The sequence below is a fragment of the Salvelinus alpinus genome, chromosome 6 (assembly GCF_045679555.1).
Source record: "Salvelinus alpinus chromosome 6, SLU_Salpinus.1, whole genome shotgun sequence".
Taxonomy (NCBI): domain Eukaryota; kingdom Metazoa; phylum Chordata; class Actinopteri; order Salmoniformes; family Salmonidae; genus Salvelinus; species Salvelinus alpinus.
The window spans coordinates 13,552,225-13,573,587 of NC_092091.1; the positions used below are offsets into that span (position 1 = coordinate 13,552,225).

General features: G+C 45.7%; 2 protein-coding genes across 5 annotated transcripts in view; one reads left to right on the forward strand and one right to left on the reverse strand.

Moving 5' to 3' along the window:
• Positions 1 to 5,409, forward strand: LOC139578187 (ATP-sensitive inward rectifier potassium channel 11-like). The gene has a single exon (XM_071405479.1). The coding sequence runs from the start codon at positions 628 to 630 to the stop codon at positions 1,795 to 1,797; it is 1,170 nt and encodes a 389-aa protein (XP_071261580.1). The 5' UTR covers positions 1 to 627; the 3' UTR covers positions 1,798 to 5,409.
• The window catches only part of LOC139578188 (MOB kinase activator 2-like), a 100,852-nt gene continuing 83,625 nt past the window's right edge, over positions 4,137 to 21,363 (reverse strand). For all 4 annotated transcript variants that reach the window (XM_071405483.1, XM_071405482.1, XM_071405481.1 and 1 more), the window contains exons 2-5: positions 15,470 to 15,630; positions 13,587 to 13,680; positions 6,183 to 6,307; positions 4,137 to 5,912 (exon numbers count right to left, since the gene is read on the reverse strand). In XM_071405483.1, the coding sequence (XP_071261584.1) occupies positions 5,593 to 5,912; positions 6,183 to 6,307; positions 13,587 to 13,680; positions 15,470 to 15,630 (700 nt within the window). In that variant the 3' untranslated portion in view covers positions 4,137 to 5,592. The remainder of the gene's footprint in view (positions 5,913 to 6,182; positions 6,308 to 13,586; positions 13,681 to 15,469; positions 15,631 to 21,363) is intronic.

Below are 21,363 nucleotides of genomic sequence, written 5' to 3' on the forward strand. Positions count from 1 at the left end.
GTGACCTGGATGGAATTATGTGATCCTTCCTTAACCAATAGGAAGTCCCACCCAGTTGACTACTTCAAAATGGCGAAAGTCCTCTAAAACGGGCTTTTGGGAAATGGAGTCCTCTATGTATCTCTATGCTCCCTCATCAGAACAATGGGGCCGGGGTAATTGTATCACCTCTGGGTAAAACACTCGGGTTAGTAGACGATTACACCACTCCTGTTACGATATATCTACCTCGTTAAAGGTTTGCCTATACATGAGAGAATTCTGTTTTCATCGAGTGAAAAGCGCGCCAGACCGGTGCGTCAACTGCGAAGGAAATATCGAGTTGCAGTTCGTGACTGACAGCGGCAGCTGAATCTTCTCATGAGACCTGGGCGGCTATGGTGGTGTCCCTGTCTAACCGGTGTGAGGAGCACACATACTTTTAGAAACTCGATGACAGCACAACACTCTCTCCTGCGAGCTGCTGTCATTCGGAAGAGTACTGTCACTGGAGGTTGACCTTCGACTAGAAGACACAGTTGAGAAAAGGAATTCCTTAGCCTATATATTTCATCAAGATAAGAGGTAGCTAATCTTCGTAATCCAAAGCAAGTGGTTAGGGGGTGACTAGTAGGCTATGGGAGCATTATGCTTTCCCGAAAAGGACTGATCCCGGACGACTACTTGCTGACCCGCTTGGCTGAGGATGTCCAGCAGCCTAAATTCAAGGCGTCAAAAGCGCGGAAGGCTCGGTTCGTCGCCAAAAACGGAACATGTAATGTGGCCCACACGAACATTCGCGAACAGGGACGGTTCCTACAGGATGTTTTCACCACTTTAGTGGATCTAAAATGGCTTCACTTACTTATCATTTTCACTATGTCATTTCTGTGCAGCTGGCTGCTGTTTGCAATGGTTTGGTGGCTCATTGCCTTTGCGCACGGCGACCTGGATCAAAAGGGTGACGACTTTGTCCCGTGCGTGACGGACATCCACTCCTTCTCCTCTGCGTTTCTTTTCTCCATAGAGGTACAGGTGACCATCGGGTTCGGGGGGCGCATGGTCACAGAGGAATGCTTGTCTGCCATAGTGGTCCTTATCATTCAGAACATCGTGGGCTTGTTGATTAACGCCATCATGCTGGGGTGTATCTTTATGAAGACGGCCCAGGCCAACCGGCGCGCCGAAACGCTGATCTTCAGCAAGCACGCCGTCATCTCCATCCGAAATAACAAACTGTGCTTTATGATCCGTTTAGGGGACCTGCGGAAGAGCATGATCATTAGTGCCACCGTGCGGATGCAGGTGGTAAGGCGCAGCACCACTTCGGAGGGCGACGTGGTCCCCCTGGACCAGATAGACATTCACATGGACAACCCCGTGGGGACCAACGGTATTTTCCTGGTGGTCCCTCTCATCATATGCCACGTTATTGACAAAGACAGCCCGCTCTACGAGCTATCGCCAGCGGATTTACAAAATAATGATATCGAGGTGGTAGTGGTGCTGGAGGGGGTGGTGGAGACCACGGGTATAACCACCCAGGCCCGTACATCCTACCTGTCTGAGGAGATACTGTGGGGGCAGCGCTTTGTGCCCACTATATCCGAGGAGGAGGGCATGTATGCGGTGGACTATTCTAAATTCGGTAACACAGTTAGAGTAGCGACACCCAGCTGCAGTGCCAAGAAACTGGATGAGAAGGGAGGCATCGCCAGGTTTAAACTGCACGAGCACGCTACCCCGCGGCCGTCGGTGAGAAGGCGGCGGCTCTCACTGCGCATGAAGCAATACAGCACCATCAGCCCGCTAGCCTAAATAGCCCACTTTTACAGGTATAAAGGAGTTGCCATTGCATTTTGTATATGAAAGTAATAGATTTTTATTACCTATTGAATTTTAATGGATCTTTTTGTAATACTACAGAAATGAAATGTTTATTATGTCCTAGCAGTGTTATTATTCTGTTCCATGGTACCCGAAGGGTGTGCAGGCCTTTTTTCTTGCCCAGTCCTAACACCTGCTTCAACCAAGGAAGTGATTAGCAGTAGCGTGCATCATGGGTAAAAATCACTGCGGAAGCCAGAAAAAAAGATCGATAACCTGCTAGTTCATATGCCTTGCGACCGTGATATAGGCCTAAAGAAAGGAAAGGGGGATACCTAGTCAGTTGTTCAACTGAATGTATTCAACTGAAATGTGTCTTACGCATTTAAACCAACCCTCTGAATCAGAGAGGCGAAGACAATAAGAAGACAGTGGCAGAATAAATTCCACCGCACCATTGTTTCATCACAAAACCGGGGGGCAACCTCTGTCGGGTGAAGTCTACAAGGCATATCTCACGTAACAAACAGTTACATGATCATCGTCAAGAAAGGGAATGTTTCCGACATTTTCAGCCTACTAAACAACCATGGAGAGTTATTGCAAGTTGCAAAGAAAACAGAAGCTGCCTCCACTATTCCAGCAACATTTCATCATCAAATCACCTATGCTTAGTCTAATACAGTGACAACCAAAAACAATTTAGTCCAATCAACATAAGATACATATGATGTGGCTGTCCATGGTTCTGATTTGTGTGTGTGCAAGCAGAAAAAACATGTTGGCTCAACCTACTTGTAGAGTAATGGAGTACCATAGTATGAGTCATAATATCCAGAAAACCTACCAGTCAAACAAGAAAATGGTTCCAATCGTTTTTCCACCATACATTTTTTCCCATAGGGGATTTTAGAAACACTTAAAATAAGGGCTGTGCTTTGTGTAGGTTTACCCAGGAGTGACATTTTGATAACTGTAAATCTCTCTAGGACAAGGTGACTTTTATCAAAAAATGTGCCTGTATTTACCCCACAAAAATAAAATACTAATTAGCTGATGTGTCTATCAGAAAGAACTACAAATGCAATGATCTGAAGAGACTGCCGAATCAAGGCAAAGAATCTCTGGATTAACTATGTAATGTTAGGTAAATGTAGTAATTAATAAATTGGCAAAATGTCTTTAAATTGACAATTCTGTCAACTGTCTTGTGCAAAAGTTTTAAATTGACACAATACCTGTTAGTAAAACTGTCAGCTAGAGGTGACATGCAGGATCTTGCAGGGATTCTTGCTTGAGAAATGAATCTTTGCTAAGAAGCCATTTTTGTTTCTTTTTGACTATTTTATATGAAAATAACCACAGTAAGGTGCTTACTTGTTAACCCAAAATTTGAAATGGAGATAAAAATGTCTGCACTGGAACTTAAAATAAATAGAATGGTTAAATTAGCATTATCTAGAGCCCCCAGATATTAGACTTTTGTTGCATTTAAAGCTGCAATATGTAACTTTCACATAGAAATATGAGTTATAGATCTGTCACTCATTGAAAACAATTCTAAGAAGTGCAGTGCACCTTTAATGGGGCTCACACACACACTCCCCCCTGTAATTCATACTCAGCTCTGGCCTAGAATAAAAACCTTCACAGCCTGTGGGTATAGTAAAGACCAGGATCAAAGAACACTGTATTTTGTAGCCTAATAGCCATATAGCTCTATTATGGACTGCAATGTGAATGCAACATTACCTGAAGCATTAGGTGATTTTAGATGCCTGAATGTCTTGTTTTAGCAATCCCACAATATGCATGTATCAAATACATTCTTAATCCGGGTCCTAAATGAAAACATATGCACATGTATGACCGAATGCAGTTTGATAGATTTATAACATTATACAAAGTTATGCAAGTACTGTATCCAGTTGAGAGGCAGAGGCCAGTGTGTGTGTACTGGTACCCAAACCTCCCACTGAAGAACTAGCCTCCTGCAGGCTTTCCATCTGGCACTGCATTGAAACCAGTAGAACTGACACTGTGGCCCTCGAGGTCTTGATCACTGCTGATCTATATAATGATGCTCTTGTATGGTAAAAATCACTATGGTTTTTGATAGTGTTTAATGCAAAGCTTGACTTCGGCAATAAAGAGGAAACGCCTGTTGAAAAGCACTTGACATGTACTGTGTGTGTGTGTGTGTGTATATATATATATATGGATGATATGCAGAGGAGTTTCCTTGAAAAAAGTGACATGTTTTCCGTGTCATATTTCTATGCGTGTCACACATCATCATCAGGTTGACAGAAGACAACATGAGACCCAGCGGCATTTATGTATTTTATTCGATTATAATCAGCAGAGCTTAAAATATTAAATTGCTTTTAACTTAGTTAATAATTAAAATACATAAAAATGAAAGCCAGAACTGAAGAACCCTGCAAATAAAACAAAATTAAAATAAATAAAATAAGAGAATAAACCCTCCTCGACACAGAGGCTGTCTGATTCCTCTTTCCACTCTCTGTACAGTGAAGATTGAAGCAGACCGTGCACTTTTCTATATATGTGTAGGATAACATTTTTCATTAACTACTTTCCTCTTTGATCATTTAGAAGGGAAAATAAAACCCCGAAAGACAAGGGGCTGGGCTGGGGGGCTTCAGCAATACAGAACAGTAAAGCACACCACACTCCTTTCCTCTCCTCTTTCTGGGCCTGCAGACATTACCAATGTCCTTGTCCTTCTCCTGTGCTGCTAGAGAGGGCAGGGTGGCCAACGCTCCATCACACCGCAGTTCCCTGGGGAAGAGGTCTCCACTCTCCACCAACCTCCCCTGTCACCAGACATGGGCACCCGTCTGTCTGGTCATATTAAATATCTTACATAGAATTTTGATATCTTCTTATCTCCCTGTTTGCGTGGCAGTGCCACCCTATGTCTATACTGCCCCCTATGGGTGGCCTCTGGGACAGGGATGTTAAAGAGGGGTTCCTCAGGTGAATACATGACTAAAGTAATATGAGAATGACAACTGTAATATTGAAAGGACAGAGTAGTTTTGTGGACAGAGAGAGAGCGAGGGTGGGAGAGAATAATAGCAGTGACTTGTGTTCTCTCTGGTCCTGAGTAGGAAGCGCTTTAATCATCTCCAGATTAACAACTCAAACAGTGATTGGCTAGTATTGTCCCACTAGGTAGTAACCTGGCTCCCTATAGACCTTCCCCCTTCAATCCTCCCAGCACTAGGCAGGAGCGAAGAGCCAATACTCATTGTTGAGTCACCTTTTCTCCACACAATAACACTGTACAATAGTACGTTCAAGCAAAGCAGTCACCATCCTGAACTGTGCTTTAGGCAGAGAACAGAGGGAGAGAAGGGCAAACAGAAACACTGTCTCAAATGAGAAAAACAAATACAACTGAATAAAACTTTTCCAACAGAATAAAATAAAAGTCAAATAAAACCAAAATTAAAATAAAAAACATTACATATTTGTTCCTAGTTTAAATTGCAGAGCAGATGGGAGGGATTTGCCCCTGGAAGGAACACGCTCACACCAATTCCTGTTGGCGTGACAACACCCCCCCCCCCCCCCCCCCTCAAATAAACCTTCCTTCCGGCTGGTTGGTGTCAGTGAAATATCAGGTTAGTGGAAGGTTTCTAAGTCCTGCTGCTGGAGCCTGAGGTCTAGGAAGGGGACCAGGAACGTTTCCATCTCTTCTCTATCTTAATCTTCTACCGTCTTCTTCCCGGGGCTGCTTGTCACGGCAACCCCTGCTCATCTCTCCGTCACGTGGTTGTGTGAGGAGGGGGAGGGGGCCGAGTTAGGGGAGGAAGGGGCGGCGGGTGCTGGGGTGGGGGGCACGGGGGCGCAGAGGATTTCGGACAGGTCGTCCATGATACAGGTCTCCTTGGGGTCGACCAGGTTGAATTCCCTTACGAAAACAATGAAATGTGCGTACAGAGTGTTCAAGTGACCCTGCAGGTCCAGAGCCACTGTCTCCTTAAAATGAGCCCAGTAGAGGTGAGCCAGGACGTGGAAGAGGTACCGGCAAATCTTCTTTACCAAAGAGTCAAACGAGTTGGGGAACTCTTTGCCTGCACGGAGAAAGAGAGGAGAGAAAAGGGAGAACGAGCAAGGTTAAAAATATTGTGGTCTTTTTTAGTTGGTTTGTCATTGCCAAGCTACTGTTCCTAAAGTCCAAAAATAATTCAAGGACTTGTACTACTTGAGACATTAGAGGGCAGCAACGGCACAGTTCACAAAGTCCCCGCTGCAGTGTGACGTCAGAGGAGAAGAGGCTACAGTAGTGCCGACTGACCACAGCGCGGCTCTGCATGTCTGGAGTGGACCAGAGCTCAACTCACCATATTTCGTAGGGAAGTTTTCCTCTTCTGTGACCAGCTTCTGCACCAGACTCATGACGAAGTCGACGTACTGAGGGGCAGTGCATTTTGTCTTCTTCCCCCTCTCGTCATACCAGTAGTATATTCTGGACACAAACAGAAAGACAGAGTGGGTTATTTTTCTATGTCGCTACTGCCTCATGTGTACATACATGCGCTCTGAAATGTACATGATCTAGGCTGTTATTCCTTCATCTAGTAGTGATTGCTGACAAGTCATCTGATCTTTAACAGGAACAACCTGGTAGGTTAAATTCCTACCTACATCTCATTAATCATCTCTGGTAAAAGGATGAGTACGAACTGAGGCATCTTTCTTGCACGGCAAGGTGCTTTTACAGAAACTCAAAATGGCTGAATCATTCACTTCATAATGTTGAAAGATGGAAGACACTAGGCCTATGTGAGAGCCCCCACATTCACAGCATTTCCTCAACCTGAAACAAGACCAAAAGTAATTTTAACCCAACGTGATGAATGACTGAACTGTGTTTTAGATTTTATACTCTCCCCGACTATCTAGGTTTTATTTAAGTGATTAATAGTGCTAAGATTCTCTTTTTAAAATATTTTTTTATTTGTGCCGGCCACGATTTAGCAGTGTGTGTGGTGGGGGGGTTGTAACCTATTGTAAATGGTAGTTTGCAAAAAATAAAAAATAATAATCTATTCTTCCAAAACTGCAGCTCATGGTTGGAACACATATACTCCTACTTTAATCAACAAGTCCCTTTAGAATCTGTGACAGAGCTGTCCCTTTAGAATCTGTGACAGAGCTGTCCCTTTAGAATCTGTGACAGAGCTGTCCCTTTAGAATCTGTGACAGAGCTGTCCCTTTAGAATCTGTGACAGAGCTGTCCCTTTAGAATCTGTGACAGAGCTGTCCCTTTAGAATCTGTGACAGAGCTGTCCCTTTAGAATCTGTGACAGAGCTGTCCCTTTAGAATCTGTGACAGAGCTGTCCCTTTAGAATCTGTGACAGAGCTGTCCCTTTAGAATCTGTGACAGAGCTGTCCCTTTAGAATCTGTGACAGAGCTGTGCCTTTAGAATCTGTGACAGAGCTGTCCCTTTAGAATCTGTGACAGAGCTGTCCCTTTAGAATCTGTGACAGAGCTGTCCCTTTAGAATCTGTGACAGAGCTGTCCCTTTAGAATCTGTGACAGAGCTGTCCCTTTAGAATCTGTGACAGAGCTGTCCCTTTAGAATCTGTGACAGAGCTGTCCCTTTAGAATCTGTGACAGAGCTGTCCCTTTAGAATCTGTGACAGAGCTGTCCCTTTAGAATCTGTGACAGAGCTGTCCCTTTAGAATCTGTGACAGAGCTGTGCCTTTAGAATCTGTGACAGAGCTGTCCCTTTAGAATCTGTGACAGAGCTGTCCCTTTAGAATCTGTGACAGAGCTGTCGTGATTTAACAAGGAATGTAGCTTGTCTACAGTTTTTTTTAATGCAGCACTCGTGCAGCACGCGTCTGTGTGTGTAGAGGGAGAGGGCGGATGGAAATTGAGTGAGACATGTAACAGAGGGGAAACGTAGGGAGAAGAACTGTGACTTGGCTAATACACATAACAAATGGAAAGAACACGTGTAGTAATGGTCGTCTTTGCGACAAACTTTCATCGACCTGTTCGGGCAGCTACAAAACAGATTCCAAATGCCTGAAGCCTACTGTATGACTGCGATATAACTTCATTGCCCCCTTGCGGTCATACCACGCAATAGGATTTCATGTGGCATTTTATTAAAATGCTCTTATTGTTTTAACGGAAAACGGGTACAAAAAAAATATCCATTTGTCACATCCCTAGTGTGGATCTGCCAAACAGGCCTCCGGCCCAGCCAACCCCACCACCTCTTAAAATAGACATGTTTGCATATTTTCATTCCAGTGGACTTAGCGAACCCCCTGTCCTGGCCCTTCCATTTCCTGATTGGGCCGAATTCCCTGCAGTCTCGGAGTAACACGACACTGATCCCCCCAGTCGCACGGCCGCTCACTCTGACTGGTCAAACATTTCCGGAGAGGGGTGACCCAGTTAGACGGTGGTTGTAACTGAATGCTGCCCCTCAGGGCTAGCCACGGGGTATCATGAGTTAGCAAGGTCAAATGGCAAGTCAGTGAAGCCGCCAAACAAAGCTAGCATGGCTAGCATGACACAGGCAACCAGGGAATACTGTACTATAGCTAGCAGCGGGATAGTGACGCTAGGCTGGGCATGAGCGCTAAAGGGGTCATAAACTACAGAACACTTTCCCACAGACACCACAAGTCAAATAAGAGAACTCAGGGAAGGACCATCTAAGAGTTAGCAAGGTCAAAGCTAGCATGGCTAAAGCAAAAGGGAAACAGAGCTATCAGTAGGATAGCTATTAACTAATGAAGCTAGCAGGGTATGGTAGCTGACAGGCTGGCAAAACTAAAAGGGGTAACTGATCTAGCACAGGCACCAAATGAGGCCTAGGGCAGAGCTAGCAAGGTCTGTAGGAACTACCTAGGTCAATCTAAAAGGCTAATAGCTTTTAAACAACGGTCGCACAATCTCAAAGCTAGCTAGAACGCAGGTAAAGGATGGATGGAGTAGTGAGCCTTTTTGGTTGAAAAGACGTTGAAATATGTCTTTCAACCAATTGTGCTCACTGGGATGGTTGTGTTAGCACTAGCAGCGTGGTCTGGGATTACACATCCTGACTGTACAGCATCCACTGAACCTGCAGGAGGGACTTACTGACCACAGGCCCAGAACCAACACCAGGACTCCACACTGAGGACTTACTGACCACAGGACCAGGTCAAGGACTCTACGCTGAGGAGATTACAGCGCTAACACACACACACACACACACACACACACACACACACACACACACACACACACACACACACACACACACACCCCAAAACACAGACTGACACACGCCCAGCTACCCCAAAACACAAACTGAGACACATCCAGGTACCCCAAAACAGACAAGCTTACAAAGACTGACACAGCCCACCAAAAAACACACCCACCCATTCACCCACCCACAGAAAATGGGCTTAGATAACTACCAAATGGGCCTGTTCCCATAGCTCATGGAAAGTTCCCCCTAAAATAGCTTCACAATGCCTGGGGCAAGAGGGCATGGACCGTGACTGTGTCTCAGTTGTGAGATGGATGCGTTCCTGCCAGGCGGAGGAAGGAAAGGACGGGGTACTGTTACTGTGGTACACCATTAGACTGACTGCCTGGCTGGCTGGCTAGCTACAGGACGCCTCCGCATAAACTCAGCAAAAAAAGAAACGTCCCTTTTTCAGGACCCTGTTGCTCAAAGACAAATCGTAAAAATCCAAATAACTTCACAGAACCATAAACAATTAATGAACATGCACCTGTGGAACGGTCGTTAAGACACTAACAGCTTACAGACGGTAGGCAATTAAGGTCAAAGTTATGAAAACTTAGGACACTAAAGAGGCCTTTCTACTGACTCTGAAAAACACCAAAAGAAAGATGCCCAGGATCCCTGCTCATCTGTGTGAACGTGCCTTAGGCATGCTGCAAGGAGGCATGAGGACTGCAGATGTGGCCTAAGACAGCGCTACAGGGAGGCAGTGGCAGACCACGTGTAACAACACCTGCACAGGATCGGTACATCCGAAGATCACACCTGCGGGACAGGTACAGGATGGCAACAACAACTGCCCGAGTTACACCAGGAACGCACAATCCCTCCAGCAGTGCTCAGACTGTCCGCAATAGGCTGAGAGAGGATGGACTGAGGGCTTGTAGGCCTGTTGTAAGGCAGGTCCTCACCAGACATCACCGGCAACAACGTCGCCTATGGGCACAAACCCACCGTCACTGGACCAGACAGGACTGGCAAAAAGTGCTCTTCACTGACGAGTCGCGGTTTGGTCTCACCAGGGGTGATGGTCGGATTCGCATTTATCGTCGAAGGAATGAGCGTTACACCGAGGCCTGTACTCTGGAGCGGGATCGATTTGGAGGTGGAGGGTCTGTCATGGTCTGGGACGGTGTGTCACAGCATCATCGGACTGAGCGTGTTGTCATTGCAGGCAATCTCAACGCTGTTCGTTACAGGGAAGACATCTTCCTCCTTCATGTGGTACCCTTCCTGCAGGCTCATCCTGACATGACCCTCCAGCATGACAATGCCACCAGCCATATTGCTCGTTCTGTGTATGATTTCAGGAATGTCAGTGTTCTGCCATGGCCAACGAAGAGCCTGGATCTCAATCCCACTGAGCACGTCTGGGACCTGTTGGATCGGAGGGTGAGGGCTAGGGCCATTCCCCTCCAGAAATGTCCGGGAACTAACAGGTGCCTTAATGGAGGATTTAGGTAACATCTCACGGCAAGAACTGGCAAATCTGGTGCAGTCCATGAGGAGGAGATGCACTGCAGTACTTAATGCAGCTGGTGGCCACACCAGATACTGACTGTTACTTTTGATTTTGACCCCCCCTTTGTTCAGGGACACATTATTCCATTTCTGTTAGTCACATGTCTGTGGAACTTGTTCAGTTTATGTCTCAGTTGTTGAATCTTGCTATGTCCATACAAATATTTACACGTTATGTTTGCTGAAAATAAACGCAGTTGACAGTGAGAGGACGTTTCTTTTGTTGCTGAGTTTATATTACAGCTACAACCCTCGTTGGAAACACTGGCGGCATCGGGTTCATGGGGTTTGCTTTTGGAAATGTACTTCACTACAATATTGCACACTTTGTACATCCACCTCTATTTAGCTGTTTGCTACCATGTAGCCTATTATTGTAACCTAACAATAGGCTTAACCATACAGGATTCCTTCACATGCTTGACACAGAACATCAACTTCTCCCACTATTTAGGGTGTGGGTACCCACAGTAGCAAAAAAGGTGACAGCGGGTGTGGAAAAATACAGTAACGTTAAATGGGGTCAACCCTGTAACATGTTAGTCACCTGACAAATCTGGCATTTCTCAACGGCTTCTCCATTGTTTGTTTTTCCTCTGTCATTACCTCTCCGTGTTTGTAGTGTGGTTGAGCCTAAATGTGTGGATCTGTTTTTTTACGGTCCTATAACTAGGTGTAGGTGAGGGCGGCCTCTTTCCAAAGAGAAGGTCTCACAACAAGACGCCACCTCGCCCCGACAGGGTCAACTCAGTGGGTAAATACTCAAGTCAACCTCCTCCACTCTGCTAGACAGGGATGAATAGGCCTCCATGTTATGTCTAACACTTGTTTTACTAGTGCAGCGGTAGGCCCTGCCTTTGTACCGAGGTAGATAAACAGGAGCTCTCTGTACAGAGTATAGGTATTCCTTTATGAACAACGATGGCTGACGGTGATATTTGACGACCCTGTTTGGACTTCTGAGCTAAACTATCACAGTGCTGGTACAGTGATGACTCATGTTCTCCCATAATGACTTCTATATGTTTAAAAGGGTTTTACGACAGGGACAATAACTATTAGCTAGATAGTTCCTTCTTGTTACGTTGGCATTGGAACGCACAGAATTAAAATCTCCTCAGAACTGTTTGATCTCTGCTCTCTATCCTCACTATGCACCAGTCCAGACAGGAACACTGTGTTCAGAGACCTCACTACGCACCAGTCCAGACAGAAACACTGTGTTCAGAGACCTCACTACGCACCAGTCCAGACAGAAACACTGTGTTCAGAGACCTCACTACGCACCAGTCCAGACAGAAACACTGTGTTCAGAGACCTCACTACGCACCAGTCCAGACAGGAACACTGTGTTCAGAGACCTCACTACGCACCAGTCCAGACAGGAACATTGTGTCCAGAGACCTCACTACGCACCAGTCCAGACAGGAACACTGTGTTCAGAGACCTCACTACGCACCAGTCCAGACAGGAACACTGTGTCCAGAGACCTCACTATGCACCAGTCCAGACAGGAACACTGTTCAGAGACCTCACTACGCACCAGTCCAGACACGGACACTGCTCAGAGACCTCACTACGCACCAGTCCAGACAGGAACACTGCTCAGAGACCTCACTATGCACCAGTCCAGACAGGAACACTGTGTTCAGAGACCTCACTATGCACCAGTCCAGACAGGAACACTGTGTTCAGAGACCTCACTACGCACCAGTCCAGACAGGAACACTGTGTTCAGAGACCTCACTACGCACCAGTCCAGACAGGAACACTGTGTTCAGAGACCTCACTACGCACCAGTCCAGACAGGAACACTGTGTTCAGAGACCTCTCTACGCACCAGTCCAGACAGGAACACTGTGTTCAGAGACCTCACTACGCACCAGTCCAGACAGGAACACTGCTCAGAGACCTCACTACGCACCAGTCCAGACAGGAACACTGTGTTCAGAGACCTCACTACGCACCAGTCCAGACAGGAACACTGCTCAGAGACCTCACTACGCACCAGTCCAGACAGGAACACTGTGTTCAGAGACCTCACTACGCACCAGTCCAGACAGGAACACTGCTCAGAGACCTCACTACGCACCAGTCCAGACAGGAACACTGTGTTCAGAGACCTCACTACGCACCAGTCCAGACAGGAACACTGCTCAGAGACCTCACTACGCACCAGTCCAGACAGGAACACTGTGTTCAGAGACCTCACTACGCACCAGTCCAGACAGGAACACTGCTCAGAGACCTCACTACGCACCAGTCCAGACAGGAACACTGTTCAGAGACCTCACTACGCACCAGTCCAGACAGGAACACTGTGTTCAGAGACCTCACTACGCACCAGTCCAGACAGGAACACAAGACACCTCAGAAAGGCTCATGTGATTCGAAGAATACTCACAGCATATTCCAACATTCTCTCACTAACATTAGATAATGTTATCTTGAACTCTAAAGTTCTCAACTGTACAAAACACAGACACACACAGACAGACAGAGACAGACAGAGATGCAGAGAGCCAGACAGACAGAGACGCAGAGAGCGAGACAGACAGAGACGCAGAGAGCCAGACAGACAGAGACGCAGAGAGCCAGACAGACAGAGACGCAGAGAGCCAGACAGACAGAGACGCAGCGAGCCAGACAGACAGAGACGCAGCGAGCCAGACAGACAGCGAGCCAGACAGATAGCGAGCCAGACAGATAGCGAGCCAGACAGATAGTGAGCCAGACAGATAGCGAGCCAGACAGACAGAGAAGGAACACAAACAGAAAGACATAGGGAACAGTGAGTACAGCCCTGTGGTCAGGAGCTCTCCTGCTTTCAACAGACGGTCTGTTGCCGTGTCAGCGCATCCTTGATAAATTATCCAATGGGTTGTGAGACCTCTGATAAATAACCCAATTGGAGGCCAGAGAAGTGATGAATAAACCAATGGTGGGGGAGATGACTTACGTGTTGCAGGCCGTCATGGCTTGACAGGTGTCCCCAGTACAGAACTCTGAGATGGTGCTGTACTGCAGGTTTATTAGATTGAAGAAGGTCGTCGCTGAAGGGAGAGAAGAGCAGCACACTCAGTAATACCCACAGTCTGCTCCAGGCCTCGTCAAATAGTCTACATACATCAAATGCCTTCAAATACTTAGGCTGCTAATTTGAAGTATTTGATATGCTATTTGATCCAAGTAAGTACTGTTCTTGAACACAATAATTCTGCAGTGTAAAGTTTACAGTGAATGGAACAACAAACCCAATGTTTTGTTGACGATATTTCACGTCATATGCAACACTTTGAACTGTACAGTTGTGCCCCAGGTATAAGACAGAGAGGGAGGAGGTTGGAGGTATTGGCAGGTTACTGAACTGTACAGTTGTGCCCCAGGTATAAGACAGAGAGGGAGGAGGTTGGAGGTATTGGCAGGTTACTGAACTGTACAGTTGTGCCCAAGGTATAAGACAGAGAGGGAGGAGGTTGGAGGTATTGGCAGGTTACTGAACTGTACAGTTGTGACCCAGGTATAAGACAGAGAGGGAGGAGGTTGGAGGTATTGGCAGGTTACTGAACTGTACAGTTGTGCCCCAGGTATAAGACAGAGAGGGAGGAGGTTGGAGGTATTGGCAGGTTACTGAACTGTACAGTTGTGCCCCAGGTATAAGACAGAGAGGGAGGAGGTTGGAGGTATTGGCAGGTTACTGAACTGTACAGTTGTGCCCTAGGTATAAGACAGAGAGGGAGGAGGTTGGAGGTATTGGCAGGTTACTGAACTGTACAGTTGTGCCCCAGGTATAAGACAGAGAGGGAGGAGGTTGGAGGTATTGGCAGGTTACTGAACTGTACAGTTGTGCCCCAGGTATAAGACAGAGAGGGAGGAGGTTGGAGGTATTGGCAGGTTACTGAACTGTACAGTTGTGCCCCAGGTATAAGACAGAGAGGGAGGAGGTTGGAGGTATTAGCAGGTTACTGAACTGTACAGTTGTGCCCCAGGTATAAGACAGAGAGGGAGGAGGTTGGAGGTATTGGCAGGTTACTGAACTGTTGCCTCCATTCATGACTGGTATTTTTGCAACTTCTTTGGCAAATGTTTGTGGCCAAAATGAACAGACAGTTCACATAAAAAGTGTCTGAAAAACATTCTTCCCAAGACGAGTGCCGTTTGAGTTCCAAGGCAAATTCTATTAGTGGTTGATACGAGTCGATACGGACGGGGCTCGGCCTAGTTGCCTAACTCCCTGATTTCACGCAGAAAAATGCAGTCGCAGGCTAAAACACGTTCCATTTGTTTTTACATGATGCGGTTTCTCAACACAGACTTCTAAAACAACCCACAGTGAGAACACAGGGTGTTACAGGACATACAAACCCCCAGAGAAGATGCCTGTAAACTATCAACAGCAGATATTCTTGTATAGTATAATGTTTAAGATAATAGTTAACCGTTTGGGGAGAAGACACTAGATAAAAACACTGTATAGAACAGGCAGTGGATCGTCAATGGAGGATGTAGCCATTTCAACCTGCAGGAAATTACAGGGGTTCAGACACTTCCAGAGGAGATGTCTAAGATGGAGATGCCTGATATGGTGTTGTTGTTCTTATAGAGTCATTATATAACGTAAGGAGCTGAACCTGGAGCTAAACTTCTTGAGGATTTAGCTGCAGTGCTGTTATAGAATACACATCCAAAGAGAAGACAGTGAAAAGGCAGAACCGGGGAAATATAAGTAAATCTGTCGAGTGTTTAGCTTTCTGGAAGCGTTATCTTGTGTCTGGACAGACTAGTGGAATCTCAAATATGACCCAAAAATGTTTTAATTGTGATTAGCTGCTGGTAACTCACTGTTGCTGGCGAGCCATTCGTTGAGGTCTATCTCCCTGGGCAGCAGCACCAGCTCTTTCAGGTCGAAGTCCACCACGCGTACTTTAGTGAACTCCGCCTCCAGATACTGCTTCTTCTCTTCCGCTGGCGGCTTCTTCCCATTGGGCTTCGTCTTAGACTTCCTGTAGGGGACAGGAAGAGGAAAGGGGACAGGTTAGAGCAATTCACAGGGACATTCACAGACGAAAGAGGACTTTTTGAGAACTCTTCAGTTTGACTCAAATCAAGGCAGGGACTGCAGCTAGCAACTAAAGTCTTACATTGCAGGTGGGTGGTTTCGGATGCATTAAATGCACGTTAGCGGAAAGTGGAACTGAATATGTAAACAGCCTTTAGCCACTGCTAACAGACAACCCTGTGTTTCACACTCACAGGTCTGCGCCGGGGTCACCGTGTCTCTCCCACTGTGGGATTTTGAGCCCGCTGAGGGCCATGCACCCAGCTTTTTGTTCCAGTACCTGACCCAGAGCATGACTCCTGACCTGCCGTTAGGACCAGTTACCACACAGTTAGCCGCCTACAGCGCCATGTACTTCCAGCACTATTTTTTAGCAGGGGACTGTCATATCACACTCCCACTACACTTCCAGGTCCAAAACCCTCCGCCCCCCCACCTGAAGATCTTGTTCACTAATACAGCCTATCCAGGGGTTAAATGTTGAATGGGTTAATAGGCTAGTGAAACAAGTACAGACAACGGCAGGGTTGTGGGACAATGCAGGCCCGGCTCAATTGAAGGAAAGACCATTACAGCACAGAGGTATTACGTTTGTTTTCCTATTTTCTGGCATCCCTCTTCATGGCAGTCAAGTGTTCAGGGTTTAACATCTTGGGGTTTTCACTGAGCTCTGACTTCTATTGAGTTTCAGTGTCCCACTCTAGAACACGATTAGCATTCCAACGGCTTAATTCCTCGCTCCCGCTTCATTATTTCCATTTCTCGCTCTCTCCCTCTCTTTTTGCTGTCTTCAGTTTGGGTTTGTTTAAGGACAGGGGAGTTTCACTTTCTGCCCTGAATTTATTGCGCCTCTGTTGACCTTAATTTCCACCATCCACCCCCTCCAGTCCACAACCTGTCTAAACACAATATAACTCCCCCTCCCATGTGTTCTTGGCTCTAGCCTTTCCCTCTCAGATCCTAACTCCTGGAAGACTGGCGGAGGTCCAGAATCAGGAGGAACAAAGTGAGAGCAGTGTGGCTCTGATGACAGTCTGGCTCCTGCTGAATAATCAGAAGCATACATCTGTGCTTCCAGTTCCACACACACATTGAAAGACAGAGGAAACTACCTTTACATGTACAGATAATGTCTAGAACGTTCACTGACAACTTTTCATGTTTGAGGACTATAACCAACCTCTACTGCAGGTGTGTCAAACTCATTTTGCTACGGGGGCCGAATTGAAAATGTGTTTTATTTCCTTGCCGTCAAAATTTGGAAAATAATTTCCACTAGACATAATGTTGGGAATTTTTGATGCTCCCTGACTGTCTAGCTTTAATTTCACAAATTCTTACCGAGCCGGACAGTCAAGAAACTGTATGTATATAGGTCCATTATCCTTCTACAGTTTTAGACATTTAAAATGATATTGAGTTTATATGTGTGTATATATACACACACATAAAAAACAATAAACACTGCCATTCAAAAGTTTGGGTTCATTTAAAAATATCCTTGTTTTTGAAAGCGCATTTATTGTCCATTAAAATAACATCAAATTGATCAGAAATATAGTGTCGACATTGTTAATGTTGTAAATGACTATTGTAGCTGGAAACGGCAGATTTTTATGGACTATCTACATAGGCATATAGTGTATGTAAACTTCTGACCCATCAGTTAGGATCACCACTTTATTTTAAGAATGTGAGAATAATATGTCAGAATAATAGGAGAGAGAATGATTTATTTCAGCTTTTATTTCTTTCATCACATTCCCAGTGGGTCAGAAGTCTACATATACTCAATTAGTATTTAGTAGCATTGCCTTTAAATTGTTGAACTTGGGTCAAACATTTTGGGGAGCCTTCCACAATAAGTTGGGTGAATTTTGGCCCATTCCTCCTGACAGAGCTGGTGTGACTGAGCCCGGTTTTTCAGTTCTGCGCACACATTTTCTATAGGATTGAGGTCAGGGCTTTGTGATGGCCACTCCCAATATCTTGACTTTCTTGTCCTTAAGCCATTTTGCCGCAACTTTGGAAGTATGCTTGGGGTCATTGTCCATTTGGAAGACCCATTTGTGACCAAGCTTTAACTTCCTGACTGATGTCTTGAGATGTTGCTTAAATATATCCACAAAATTTTCCTGCCTCATGGTGCCATCTATTTTGTGAAGTGCACCAGTCCCTCCTGCAGCAAAGCACCCCCACAACATGATGCTGCCACCCCCGTGCTTCACAGTTGGGATGGTGTTCTTCGGTTTGCAAGCCTCCCCCTTTTTCCTCCAAACATAACGATGGTTATTATGGCAAAACAGTTCTGTTTTTGTTTCATCAGACCAGAGGACATTTCTCCAAAAAGTTCTATCTTTGTCTCCATGTGCAGTTGCAAACCGTAGTCTGGCTTTTTTATGGCGGTTTTGGAGCAGTGGCTTCTTCCTTGCTGAGCGGCCTTTCAGGTTATGACGATATAGGACTCGTTTTACTGTGGATATAGACACTTTTGTACCCGTTTCCTCCAGCATCTTCACAAGGTCCTTTGCTGTTTTTCTGGGATTGATTTGCACTCTTCGCTCCAAATTACGTTAATCTCTAGGAGACAGAACGCATCTCCTTCCTGAGTGGCATGACAGCTGCGTGGTCCCATGGTGTTCATACTTGCGTACTATTGTTTGTACGGAGAAACGTGGTACCTTCAGGCGTTTGGGAATTGCTCCCAAAGATGAACCAGACTTGTGGAGGTCTATAAATTCAATTCTGAGGTCTTGGCTGATTTATTTTGATTTTCCCATGATGTCAAGCAAAGAGGCACTGAGTGTGAAGGTAGGCCTTGAAATACATCCACAGGTACACCTCCAATTGACTCAAATGATGTCAATTCGCCTATCAAAAGCTTCTAAAGCCATGACATAATTCCCTGGAATTTTCCAAGCTGTTTAAAGACAGTCAACTTAGTGTATGTAAACTTCTGACCCACTGGAATTGTGATACAATGAATTATAAGTGAAATAATCTGTCTGTAAACAATTATTGGGAAAATGACTTGGGTCATGCACAAAGTAGATGTCCTAACCGAAAACTATAATTTGTTAACAAGAAATGTGTGGAGTGGTTGAAAAACGAGTTTTAATGACTCCAACCAAAGTGCATGTAAACTTCCCACTTCAACTGTAATATATATACCAGCTCTATGGTCTGACTCACTGTCCCGAGGACTAGAGGGCTGTAGATTAGAAATGAGAGACACACACAAACCAGCCCTGGTCAGTTCTTGAGCGTTACTGCGGGACCAGGATGGTGACAGCTGTCCAGCTGGTCAGGCAATGAGATGGACTTATAGAGAGAGGCAGAGCGATAGAAGGAGAAAGTGAGGGTCATTGACAGAGCCAACAGCTGTGAGATCCAGTCAGCCAGACAGCCATGCAGCTGTTGAACCCACAACTGCCAGGCCCCTATAAAGACCTCCAATCAAATCGGATTTGGTGAATTTGGTTATTGAATTAAAAAAAGGATTTAAGACACACACACACACACACACTCTGCATTCCTCCCAGATTAAGACAGGCCCTCTGTGAGTGTTCAGTCCTGTCTGTTTCTCCTCCAGAAATCATCCTGAGACTTCAAAGTCATGCACGCAAAAACCTTGACAAATACACACTTCAAGTAGTCTGATTGAATAACCCATTAAATGTTGGCTAGACTAGGTCCCTGAACACTATCATTTGAGTCCCAGTCTTAAGAGACCCAGCTGGTGAGCGTGACTACATAGTCTATGGCATGCATGGTTTCCTCCTAGTACCAGACAGTGCCAACTTCCTGTCTATTCACCAGCCAGACATGACTGGCCTTGGCCTCTGGTCTGATCTAGCCTGGTGAGCAGGATGCATACAATGCCTTTTATGGCAAAGACCCTGCCTGGGAGAACTTCACCAAGAGCAGGCACAGTCCTATGTGAGTATCAGGGGAGGGGTGCTAGCAGAGAGGAAGTTCTCTTTATCCTAAAATAAACTAATTGCTCCAGAATGTACCTCCTTGTACCACACATATGTGGGAAGGAGGCAGGGTTTGGAAAATTAGGGAAAAGGCAAGACAGGAAGTGGCTTAGTGATACAGAATGTTTTCAAAAAGGGAAAAAAAAGTTGGCCAAGAGGGCAGAGAAAGATGACGAGAAAGGCCTGAGCCAGATGAGAGGTTAAAGAGGGCAGTGTAAGGCCTCAGGCTCTTGACCCTGGACAGGTGAGTCTGTGGTCACAGAGATTGAGAGACAGGTCGACATGAAAAACAGAAGAGGGAGAATAAAGAGGGAAATAGAAGGGGAAGAAAAGAGAGATTCGTTAATAATTAGCTAGGAGTGTTATCTGCAATGTCCCAGACTTTAAATTAGGCCAGGAAAAATCAGCCCACTGGTACATGGGAAGACTGGTGTAGCATGGTAAAATAGGACCTTTCCCACCTCAAAGAAGTGGTAGACTGTGACAAACTCAGGAAGAGGAGGACAGAGTGAGCGTGTTCGTGTTTCTGGCAACTTCTGTGGATCGTTTCAGAAGTAGACCATTCAGTGCCTGTGACCATCACTCTTCAAGCAGAAAATCCACAGGTTTATCTACCACTGTGCAAACAGTGTCAGCACAGTGAGTGCAGTTCCCAATGCTCCTCATCAGGAGTCCACTAGTCTCGTAGGCCTGTAAGAAACAGGCTGTGTGGCTGCCGAACGTGCAGTGTTCAAGACTAAAATAGATAACCCACTAAGGAGGCAGACTTCTGGCAGGTACAACACAAGACTGGCTGTTACTGCCCCAACAACCTGCTTCCAATTAATAGCATCATCATCATCATCATCACTTGGGAACACACATTACACAATATGCAGAGGAATTAGCTGGAAGTGTTTTGACTGTATGCATTATGCTAACAGTCCTGGATTTAAGTAGGCAACCTTGGAATCGAGTCACATGGCCACTTTGTATACATGGCTAACTCTTTAGTTATCACCTGAACAATGAAACATGCACCAATTCCACCTACACTGAGGCACGAACACACTGCTACTTTAAAGGCTTGGAACGAGAGGATTTCCTCATTTGTATTAGTGCATTGACTGCATTATGCAATCTAAGCACATTTGTTATGACTTAGCCCTTTGCTAACTTTACCCATGTATTTACTTTCCCCTCAGTCAGTGTCACCTGCTTGCCAAGCCCAATATTGCACAACTGTTGCTTAAATTGCCTGGTGAATTTGGGAGGCATCTAACAATTGGCATATGGAAGTTGTTAATGCAATCTGTGACAGGGAACAACATTCAGCATCCATCCAATACAGTTACCGTAAACAAGATGGCTTCCAGCACACTGAGCACAGCTCTAGGATCAGCTAACCCTCCCCAAAAACCCTCAACAAAAGAGGAAAAACACATTGTCCTCATGATGGTTGAGGTTTTGATTTAGGGAGAAGAACTTGTGCTTGGAGCGTAAACAACAAAGTTATGCCAGACAATGTGAAGAGTTTTCCCCCCCGGTTCTCTCTGAAGAGTAGCGATGATGGATTTCTGAAGCGTCTACTGAGCATGTTTCCATGTAGCCCTGGTATGTGGAGGTGAACTCCGTCCACACCAGAGAAACATGCTGCTTTTCTTACCACCTGGACTTAATGCAACACCAGTCGACCAGCAGTGTTTTCAGTGGAAAAC

Bases quoted from the DNA above. Each gene is read 5' to 3' on its own strand.
- LOC139578187 (XM_071405479.1), top strand. From the start codon at position 628: ATGCTTTCCCGAAAAGGACTGATCCCGGACGACTACTTGCTGACCCGC.